This window comes from Somniosus microcephalus, chromosome 11 (assembly GCF_052327205.1).
Source record: "Somniosus microcephalus isolate GS21.2 chromosome 11, FLI_Smic_1.0, whole genome shotgun sequence".
Lineage (NCBI taxonomy): Eukaryota > Metazoa > Chordata > Chondrichthyes > Squaliformes > Somniosidae > Somniosus > Somniosus microcephalus.
In genome coordinates, this window is record NC_140997.1 from 34,861,819 (window position 1) to 34,873,627 (window position 11,809).

An 11,809-nucleotide genomic window follows, 5' to 3' on the forward strand; every position below is an offset into this window, starting at 1 on the left:
CTCTTCAGAAAAATGCACTATCTTATGAAAGAATTCTGGCCTTGTTAAAACATGACAAACTGGGTTTGGAAATTTAGAAACCTAACGATGAAATAGCTATGGAAGAATCTGGCTGTTGAGATAAGACAGTTGTTGACCCTGAATAAATAACCTTATTGAAACAGAAGGTGCATGACTCCGACAGGCTGACCTTTGGGAACAAAAACAATGGTTCACCCTGGATAAGGTGTTCTAATTTAAACTTCGTAAAGATAGTACATAAGATAAGGAACATCTGCCGTCGTAAAGATGACATAAAATAAGGAGCACCTGCCCTGCACACTATTCTATATGGTAAACTCAGAACACCTGGAGATGAGACAAGATTCTGGAATATTACAAGCTGATGTGGCAGTAAGAATTGCAGAGGTCGGCAGAAAGATGAATAGGGATAATTGACTTGCATTAGCAGAAAACCTTAAAGGAAATGCAACTGGAAAAGGGTATAAATATTGAAGTTTCAAATGAAATATCAGATTCGCTTTAATCGGGCAAAGCAATTCTCAACCACAGAGGCGGCTCTGTGGTCTCCAAATCTTTGGCCTAGAAATTCAGTTGTTTGCGCCAGCCGCTAGCGCCTTAGGAGGAGGAGATGTGGGGCGCTAGGCGGCTAGTGGCTGGGCGCAGCGCGATCTGCGCCTCTCCCCAACTTCAGTAAAGATTTAGTGGCGGCGCAAAGCCTTTGCGCGCGCTCAGCTGCGCGCGCAGATCCTGACGTCATTTCATCGTGCAACGCCCTTTGTGCGTCCCAAACCGGAAATTCAGTGGCGCCGGCCTATTGTGCGCCTGGCGCCCCTAGCGACTGGTAGAGGGGAACGGTTCCCAGTCGCTGCGGGGCGCGGGGGGCGCAAATTAAAGGGCACTCCTCCTGCAGTAGAAAAGGCAGCCATTTTGCAACACTCCTTCTTTGTGAGAGACGGATCTTTGCAGAGAGACAAAGGTAGAGAGCTTTCTGGTTTGGCTCAACACTCGCACAGGTACTTGTGGCTTCAGGCCACAGCTTTGCACTTGTCTTTAACTTCAGAGCCATCTCATTGATTGGAAACATATAATGGGGGCTGCAATGGGTGCAAACGTTGGCCTTCTCCATTGCATTCAAAGGGCTCAGAGACGCCGTGAGAGAGTGGCAGTCATGGCCAGACGGAGAGGGGGCAACAGGCGTCGGCAAAGGAGGCCGTACCCACCCAGGGCATACCGCCAGCAGTTCTCATATCTGAACATGTCTGACGAGCAGTGTGTTCGGAGGCTGCGATTCCGAAGGGCGGTGGTCACTGAGATCTGCCACCTGCTTCACGGAGATCTGCAGCCACATCTGAGGAGCAGGACGTCTCTGTCGGTGGCAGTGAATGTGACGGTGTCTCTCAACTTCTATGCCACTGGCTCCTTCCAATCCGCTACTGGGGACATTTCCAACATCTCCCAGTTTGCCGTACATTGCTGCATCCGCCAGGTGACCAATGCCCTTTTCAGAAGGAGATGTCAGTTCATCTCCTTCTCCATGGCCCTTGTCAAGCAGCAACAGCGTGCAATGGGCTTTGCAGCATTAGTGGGCTCCCCCATGGTGCAGGGCGCCATTGACTGCACGCATGTGGCTTTGCGGGCACCTCTAGAGAATGCTGAGGATTACCGCAACCGGAAGGGCTACCATTCGCTCAACGTGCAGTTGGTGTGTGACCACAGGCAGCTCATCCTAGCTGTCAATGCCCGCTTTCCAGGCAGCAGCCACGATGCCTTCATCCTGTGCCAGACTTCTGTGGCAGACATGTTCCAGGCCCAGCCTCACCCACGAGGATGGCTTCTCGGGGACAAAGGCTATCCTTTGTGCACCTGGCTGCTGACCCCGCTCCGTGCGCCCAGCACCCCTGCTGAAGAGGGATACAATGACAGCCATCAAGCAACCAGGAACATCATTGAGCAAACAATCGGCGTCCTGAAGCAACGGTTCCACTGTCTGGATCGTTCCGGAGGAGCCCTGCAGTATTTGCCTGAGCGAGTCTCCCATTTCGTGGTCGTGTGCTGCATGCTGCACAACCTGGCTATCCGCAGGACTCAGCCACTGCCACCAGACATTGGAGGACCACCAGAGGAGGAGGAGGAGGAGGAGGACCAGCACAGGAGGGAGGCAGAAAGTGCAAGGGCTGCCCGTCGGCGGCTTATTGCACGTCGGTTCTAGGCCCCCTCTCAGGGAATGGCTTGTGCTAATGGCACAAGATGAATGTAGCCGCTCCACAAGCCCTCAGCCGAGCACGGCAACCAGGACTTCCAAAAGAAAGCATGGACAGTGCGATTTAAGAACATTTATTACTTTGATACCTCTGTGCCCTTCCCACATAACAAACTAATGGAGAGAAGCCCCCCCCAAAAACACAAATCGAGCAGTCTCGGCCTTTCCAAAAACACAAATACACCAGTTTCGGCCTTTCAAAAAAACAAATCCACCCTCCCCCTTTAAGAGCTCACCAGCGCCAGAGTGTCTGCCGTCAATCAGCAGCTCGCCGCACCTGCGCTGCGCCCGACCTTGGGGGTTTCGCCCCGGGCCGCCGGCTTAGCGCCTAATGATAGTCGTGCATCGCCTGTTTTAGCACAGCAGCAACCTCTTGGGGCGATGCCACTGAATATCGGCGAAGGTGGCGCGAAGTTGCGCCGGGCGCAAATTTTAGCGGCCGCCCGGCTGTAGCGCCACAAATGTGGCTATACTGAATTTCTAGGCCTTTGTATCTTAGGGATCAAAGGTATTTGATATTGATGGATATCCTGTATAGAAAACTTTAAGAACTGTAATACTGTAGCAAAGTTAAGATTTAAAAGTGAGATTCTCTGTAAATAATAAGATAGTATTTTTTCTCTTTTTAGAACTGTTAATGTTGCGATTGACTGATTCACCAATTGTAAACTGCATGCCGTTTCTTTTAATAAATCTCTATATATTTTTAGAATTGTCTCACATAGGTCTTCTGTATCAATAACTCGTGAACTCAATCTCTGTATACTCTTTGGTGAAGAGTTACAGAATTCTGAAGAAGTTCTCTGGACCCTCATAATATATTGGACATAACAGTCTAGGTAAACTTATTAAAAGCGCTATCTGGAGGATGGTAACATTCTCGGGTTGTTCCTTTCCTTTAGGGAGAGATAGCCCAGACCTTTAGACCCAATTAAGCATCGTTAGGATTCAGCTACCTCAAACTTTAGTTGAAAGTGAACGTCTGAGAAATACGCCTGATCCGGGATAGCCCCAAAGGGACTGGGACTAGTAAATATCACTTCACATTGACTGCTTTCAGGTTAGTTGCTGATTGATTTCTACTGGCTCTTGGTGAGTTTGTTGAGGTGTTTCTTGGATTGGTGTCTTATTTGAAGTTGCTGAAGTGTCCTGGGAGTGATGTGGCAGGTTACTTCAAGGCTTCTGCTGAGACCAGTTGCTCCTGGTCATGGACAGTAGTTTGTGTCCCCCTTGACCTGAAGCATTACAGGGAGAATGAGCAGAAGCGACGCAGAGGAGGACAAGCTACTCAAAGAGGGAGGAGGAGGGTGGGGAGAAGGGCTCTCAGCAGGAGGCCATATCCATCCAGGGTCTTCAGGGAGCAATTCTTCTACCTCAACCTCAGCAAGAGAGAAGCAGGCGGAGTGAGGAAGTGGCTTCGCCAGGATAACAGGCTTCCCCATGGTGCAGAGTGCCATTAACTGCACACTTTGCAGGTGCTGCATGTGAATTCAGAGATGTACTGCAAGCTGAAGGGATTCCACTCCCTCAATGTCCAGCTGGTGTGCGACCATACTCAGCATATCATGCAGGTCAATGCTCGGTATCTTGACAGCAGTCATGATGCCTTCATTCTGCGGCAGTCCACTGTATATTCGCATTTAAGCCACCACAAAAAAACAGAAGGTGGCTACTGAGCGAACAGGGCTATCCGCTGACCACCTGGCTCATGACACTGGTACGTAACCCAAGCACACATGAGCAGCATGCATATAACGAAAGCCATGCTGTCACACAGAATTTGCAAGAGCAGACCATTAGTGTCCTTAAAAAATGCTTCCACTACCTGGACCGCTCTGGAGGAGCTCTGCAGTACTCGCCAGAGTGGGTTTCGAGATTCATCATGGTCTGCTGCATGCTCCACTACCATGCCATCATGAGGGCACTGTCCTTGCCACCACGTATAGGGTGAAGAGCTGAGGAGGAAGAAGAAGAGGAGGAGGAGAAAGAAGGGAGGAGGTAACCAACACAGCTCGTTTCTGGCCAAGCTGTCCATGATCGATTCTTCCAAGTGCGATATCAATGAACACAACCTCAATTCCCCATTCAGCAACTGTCCCACACCTTACCTCCCTCTGTTGCTGACCATCACTGCGTCCTCTTGGCCACAATGCTATAATAAAAGTCACCACAAAGCAAACATTCCAAACCAAATTTATAAATCAAACTGTCCAATATTACATTCGAAAGTCAACCGATTACCCTTGTGCATTCCCTTACTGCCTGTCTTCCGTGTGCCTTTGCCTGTTCAAGTGTTCCTATGCAGTGCTACCCCAGTAGCTGCAACATGGCTGGTGGATGGCTGCTGACTTTCAGTGGGGGGGACTGCAGATGGCCTTGGAGTACCACCTCGAGCAGCTCTGGGCCTGGAAGGCCAAGCTTCGGACTGCACCACCTCGGCATGGGCAGCAGCAGTCCAGGCTGGCTGGTTGACAGGCAAAAGCAATGGCACTGGTGGAGTGGCAGGGGCGAGAGGATGAAGGCTGTCATCCTGAGAGAGGACAGCAGGCTTGTGCTCCACAGAGCTACTGCCACTCCCCCGGTGCGGCGGCTCAACAATCCTCGTAATCTGTTGGAGGACAGATTGCTGGACTGCTGTGACATGCTGCAAGCCCCTTTCAACACTGGTAACCGCTGCCATGATGGCAGCAGTCTGTGCTTCTGTGGCAACCAGCTGAGCTTGCATGACTTCAGACTGAGCTTCCATTGCGGCACTCAGACTTTGGGTGGCTTCGGCTTGTGATGGTCATCAGATGCTGCATCATGGTTGGGTCCACAAGTACGCTGGAAAGGATGGGCTCCAAGCTCTGCACAGAGCCTTGTGCAAGTTTGGTGCTGGACTCCTCCATGCTCCTTGGACATTGCATTCAGGGTTTCTGGCAGGCCTGCCAATGCACCAAGCATTTCATTGTGCATATCCATCAGCATTCTTCTGTAGGCCACCCCATCGACGTCCTCATCTGAGTCCTGTGCAGCAGACCTTGTGTGCGACCTCAACTTCCGGTGAGCTGGCACCTGCATTACCTCTTCCCACTGCCCTGGCTGCATCCCATTCATGCCTGGTGACTCATCACTTGCAGATCCAGCCTCTACACTACCCTCTAAAGTATGCGGAGAGTCAGTATCTGATCTGGTGGCTGCGAGTGTGAAATTGAGTGATGGTGCTGTGTCTTCAGCATCACTGCCTTCTTCCTCTTGCAGTTCCTGCTCATCCTCCACTGCCTGGCCAGGTTGTAGTTCTTGGCTATCTGAAAGGAGAAAGGCACATGGGTAGGGTTGTAGTGAGTGGAGGAATGACAGCAAGATGTGCATGCTTACACCATCTGCAGCTTGTAAATCAGAAGAGATTGTGGGTTGAGGGGGAAGTTGGGATGTGAGAAGGAGGATTAGATATGAGGATACCATCACCTTGCAGTGTTTCGGCTGTGCCGCTCGCCACAGGCTGAATGATGGCCTCTCCAATGATCTCCAGCACCATCTCCTCCATTACGGTAAAGTTATGCAGGTGCGCCTGTCTCCCTGTGGGTCGTCCCTGCTGCCTGTGGTTATGAGCCACCTTGTCCTGCAAGAGAGAGGGAAGTGTGTCAGTGAATGTGGTGCAATGTTTTTGGGCGCATAGCTGGCAGTGTGCGCAAGGTGTGAGATGTGGGTGTGAGGCTTGCAATGGTGCTAAGTGTGTGAGGGTGAAGTGAAGCTATGAATGTGAGATATGAGTCGTGATTGATAGTGATTATTGGTAGATGAATGAAGGGGGTGTGCTGAATTGGGTAGTGTGTGAGGCTAGTGGTTCAGTTGTAAGGATATGGCATTTGAAGATGAATTCACTGACTTTGACTACGCTGACTTGCGAGACTGATCTTTTAATAACATTTATTCTGAAAATAAGGGTGCCCGGCAGATGTTTGCAAGCTCATTTACATAAAATGTTATGGATTTATTTCATGAACTTCTTGCGGCACTGCATCCAGGTCCTCGGGGATACACTGCTGGCATTGACCATGAAGGCTATCTGCTCCCATTGTCTTTTCCACATTTGCCTGGAGGGCCTCCTGGCCCCCTCTGGAAACAGGACCCCTCTCCGCCTGTCCACCTCCTGCACCATGGCCTTTCTGTGCTGCACCCGAGAACCTTGGAACATGCACTCTCCCCTTTTGTGCCATTGTACTTCTTCCTGCTCACACTCTTTTCCCCTGCCAGTTGAAACACCTGCTCCAGCCAGAAAGCACCTCTCCTTTAAGAGGTGCAGGCTGGCTTTAAGAAGTTAGCTTTAATTGGTGTTAGCTTCGCATGAACTTGGAACCCCTGCTGAGTGTGCAGCCACTCAGCAGCTCGTTCAGCACTGGGCTGCACGTCACAATCATTCTAATTAGCATGCAGCACGATGTTTGCATGCTGCTTGCTATACTTGGAACAGTTGATCCCGCATCGCGATCCCCGCACCCGTTTTTGGGGGCAAACGAACTTTTAGCTCTCTATCTCCTTAACCAATGAGGCTAAACAATTGTGAAATAAACAGAGGAAGGACTGAGAAGGAGGGTGAAGTGGAGTGGGTGAATTCAATGTCATAATAGTAATAAAGAGAGGGAAATTAAGATTGGATTAAGGGAGACAGAAAGGAAAAGTAAAGGAAATAGATACAAATTGAAATTGTGACATTTTTAAAATCTCCTAAAACAACTCACAACCTGAAGGAATGAGACTCCACCCTTATAATTGTTCATTTTCTGGGTAAGAAAGGTTGATTGGCAGTCATTAACACTTACCACATCATTAAAAGGGTACTTACGCTGATAATTACTGGACTTAACATGCTGTGGCGAGTTTAATGGGTAATTAATGTGCAAATGCAGCAACTTCATGAAAATCACGAAGCGGTTAAGGACGAGATGCCATTTTTGCAAAACTAAAGACGGACTGGCGCAAATTGGCCAGCAACTTGTGACGATTCGCAATTCACGGGGCGTCTCTTCATCGCTATAAGTTGCTGACGGATTTGCAACTTTATAATGGCGGGCACCATTATTTTTTCAGCAAAGTCTGGCCTGATACATTTTAATATTGCAGTCAGCGACAAAGGCGACAAGCACTGAGTTTTAATTCCCCTTTCACTGCTTTGAGGATTGCTGAATTTGGAATAAAATAGTCAACTTAGTCCTGTTACCATGGCTGACTTGCGAGACTGATCGTTTAATAACATTTATTCTGAAAATAAGGGTGCCCGGCACATGTTTGCAAGCTCATTTACATAAAATGTTGTGGATTTATTTCATGAAAGTAAACAATTTGTTGCCTATATATGTACTTTATAAAGCAAGATGCATTACAATTAACTGCATAAGGGCTAATGTCCTGGAATTTTCTGGAAAGTTTCGGCGTAACTGTGGCCTAAGAGTGGCGTTGTGTCATTTTTTCCGAGGAATTTAGCTCGTAACTGGCAATGTTACCGCATGTAGAAAGGAGAGGCTAAACCAGAAATAAGATCCAATCCAATAAACCTGGTCAAATATCAGGGATCTCAACTGTCCTTGCGGGCTCCGTGCGTACCAGGCAGCTAAGTGTCTTTGCTGCTTGGTGCGCTCGGCTCGTTAAGAAAAAAGCATTTCACTGACTGGATTTCACTTGTTGTATTTGGTTATGTGACAAATAAAATTGAAATTGAATTGAAATTGGACGGGTTGGGAGTTGAATAAAACTGCACTGGATAATGTAGCATCGTTTAATTTGTGGTTTAATACTACCAGAGACAGGATGATTGAAGTGGAGCTAATGTGAAATAGTGCAACACTTAACATTTGGTCAATATGCATTAAAATTAAACACAGCAATAAAAAGCTTTTCAAGTTTTAGATCATAATAATGTAATACAACATTCCATGTTTCTGAGGAGGTACCTGTAACATTTTTAATCATTTGCATAAAATTAATACTCTGTGTAACTTCAAACATTGCAATTAACTGTTCGGCATAATCAGCTTTAACTCAATGCTCATAAGATCCCTTTTGCTACACATACTGTATTTGAATTAGCCTATTACAATATATTTATTAAGTATTCATGTTACTAACTAATCGAAACCATTGTGAGTGTATTTCAAGTGAAATGTGCGGGAGGTGGAGTTTGGCAGCTTTTCTCAAACAGGCTAATCTTTGCTAACAGTTGTAAGTGAAACAGATGATTGGCTTTTCACTGGGCGTTGCCTCTTATCGTTACATTTCCGATAAATCCAACAGAATTTGAATAGAGACCGGCAACCAATCGGACTGCGGACAGACGGGCGGGTCTACGAGAAATGCAATAAAAACAGGAGACAACCAGCCACAGACATCTCGGATGTGCTGAGAAAACTGAAAGAGTGACAAGACCTGCAACCATGCCGCTCTCTGCTGCCGACAAAACCATCATAAAGCATTTAACCGGCTCAGTCAGAACTAACGCTGAAGCATGGGGTGCAGAATCTTTGGCCAGGTAATTTAGATTTACATTATGTTAAAAGTACTTTAAGCAAGAATCTATGGGCAAGAATATTTTATTTGGATTGCCCTGGAATAGTGAGACAACTAATATGCGTGCAATGACATTCTCTACATAGAATCAAAGATTTTCTAAAGCAGTGTGATTGGTGGTCAGAGAATAACCACATGTAATGCTAGGTGAGATTCTGATGCTTCCGTATGTTCATCAGCAGTTGATTTGTATTCCAGAGTAAACTTTAAATATGGAAATCCGAGTAATGGGTTTGGCTTGGGTTGTGTATTGGTGGTTTAAGAAGATAGAATAATGTTTTTAAAAAGACAGAATAATGTTTTTACTTTCCATGTTCCTGAAGGTTGTTTGCAACCTCGCCGTCAACCAAGACCTACTTCTCTAAATTCAATGACTTCACGGCCAATGGTAAAAGAGTCAAAATCCATGGTGGGAAGGTACTGAATGCTGTGGCAGATGTGACTGACCACTTGGACAACATTGCTGGGCATCTGGAACCTCTTGCTGTGCTACATGGGACAACTCTTCTTGTGGATCCTCACAACTTCCCAGTAAGTAATTGTTGAATCAATTCTTACCCGTCTCCATTTCCCCAAACTCTGATGTGATCAGAACAGTAACTGTGCACATTTAGATCGATTTATTGAAATTACATGAAATGTCAGTCTGAAAATGCAACCACGTTCACGTTTACTGGTTAGCGGGGAATATTTTGGCCCTGTACACATAATTTAAGGTGGTAGTAAAAGTACAAATGACCAGCACTCATTTAACATTTAAAATAATGTGTTGTGAATATTAGTGGGAACACCTTCCAACTGATTTTTTTTTGTCTTTGCAGCTGATTTCCCAAAGTATCCTGGTAACCTTGGCCGCCCACCTGTCGGATTTCACACCTGAAACCCACTTGGCGTTGGACAAATTCCTTGACGAAGTGGCAAAAGCATTGAGCTCTCACTACCGTTGAAAATGCAGCCAAGAAATTGCGGTCGAAAGCAGCTGGATCATCATCCTTTAAACTTCATGTGCGCGTTTCCTCAAACTGCTTGGCAATAAATCGTTATTCTCAAATACACTTGTTTTTGCTGTAGCTCGCACTGTTTAATCCAGTTTTCATATTTCATCATTGAATAATTTTCCATTTCTAATTGTTAAACTGCTTCAACCGAAATTGCAACTGAGGAAAAATAAAGATTTCCTTTCATCAATGCTGTGTAGTCTGCTGTGGATCATTTACACAAACACACTTCATTTAAGAATTAAAAACTGCCAGACATGTAGAAATAATAATAAATTTAGAAACTGACCCACCAGTCAGAAGTTTGACCCGAAACGTTGGCCTAGAAATTGGGTTTTGGCTTAGCCAGGGCTTTAGCGCTGGAAATTAGTGCCGGCGCTAAGTCCCCTGCGCGCGCCAAAAATTCAGTGGCGCCGCGCCCAAACGGCTGCTGGCGCTACTGAAGGGTCTTAGCGCCTGGAAAAGGGTGCTAACTGCCGTTTCGCGCCGCAATTCCGGCGCTGCGGCACCCGATGCGGTGCGGCAGGCTGGGGAAGTGCAGGCCTCCTCCTTCCGTTAAGGAGGAGCTGCCTGCACCCGGCCGCGGCCCGCGCAAATCTGCTTAAAAATGAGCCCGGCACCTCGGACAAGTGCCGGGCTTGCATCTGTTCCGGGGGGGGGGGGGGGAGAGAAGTCCGGGGAGGGAGCTGCGGGCAGGCGGCCAGCGGGAAAGCGGCCGGCCGCCGCGGGGCCTTTAATGCGCCGGCGCTAACTGTAGTAAGGCACCTCTGACAAAACGCTGGTTGCGGCTGCCACGGGCGAGGCGGCCGCAACTCAATTTCGGAGTTCGGGCGGGTTACCACGGCAACCGGGACGCTGCGCACACCGATGACGTCATCGGTGCCGGCGCAGCGCTACCGGAGCAACGCCGATTTAGGCCCCAGGGAATTTCACTACTGGCCATACTTCCGGCGCAAGGCCCTCTAGCGCCTCAAATGAGGCGCTAAGGCTACTGAATTTTCAGCCGAAAGACTCTATTTTCTCTCCACGGATGTTGCCTGGCCTGCTGAGTTTTTCCAGCATTTTCTGTTGTTATTTCGGATTTCCAGCATCTGCAGTATTTTGCTATCATATCTATTACCAAGACTGCTTAGATTCAAGTTTAAATGTTAGCTCACCTGGTTAAATAACTCCGGCATTTAAATCCCATGCTGGATAGCAGACAGGGAACACATTTGTGCACTTTTATCGTTCTCAAGATCATTATGGTTAAGGGAAGTTATTGGATCCATCTCGAATCCTCCCATTGCAAGATCCAATTAGTTCTCAATTGATTCCTGGGTTTCCTTCTTCATTACTCTCTGGGAATCTATTCCAAGTGTTGGGCATTCTTTATGTGAAAAGAACACCCTGGTATCACTCCTAAATTTGTCTCTCAGAGCTTTGAACCTGTGTCCCCTTGTCCAGGTAAGTAATTTATTTATTTAAGAACATAAGAAATAGGAGCAGGAGTAGGCCAATCGGCCCTTCCAGCCTGCTCCGCCATTCAATAAGATCATGGCTGATCTGATCCTAACCGCCAATCTACTATCACAGAACCATCTCCTGAATCTAACAGAATTAGACACACAAAATAGGAGCAGGATCAGGCTACATGGCCCCTGGGCCCGCTCCGCTATCCACAGGGCTATGACCGATCCGAACCTAGACTCATGTCCAAATTCCTGCCCGCTCCCCGTAACCCTTAATTCCCTTCACTTCTAGGAAACTGTCTATTTCTGTTTTAAATTTATGTAATGATGTAGCCTCTACAGCTTTTTGGGGCAGCATATTCCATGGACCTACCACCCTCTGAGTGAAGTAGTTCCTCCTCATCTCAGATTTGAAAGAGCAGCCCCTTATTCTAAGACTATGCCCCCTAGTTCTAGTTTCACCCATCGGCGGGAACATCCTCCCCGCATCCACCCGATCCAACCCCTTCACAATCTTATGTTTCAATAAGATCGCCCCTCATTCTTCAGAACTC

General features: G+C 47.5%; 1 protein-coding gene across 1 annotated transcript; it reads left to right on the plus strand.

The window, feature by feature from the left end:
- Window positions 1-8,612: 8,612 nt before the first annotated feature.
- Window positions 8,613-9,995, plus strand: LOC147110467 (hemoglobin subunit alpha). The gene is made up of 3 exons (XM_086000465.1): window positions 8,613-8,768; window positions 9,130-9,337; window positions 9,628-9,995. The coding sequence occupies exons 1-3, from the start codon at window positions 8,674-8,676 to the stop codon at window positions 9,751-9,753; spliced, it is 429 nt and encodes a 142-aa protein (XP_085856591.1). The 5' UTR covers window positions 8,613-8,673; the 3' UTR covers window positions 9,754-9,995.
- The last annotated feature ends 1,814 nt before the right edge of the window (window positions 9,996-11,809 follow it).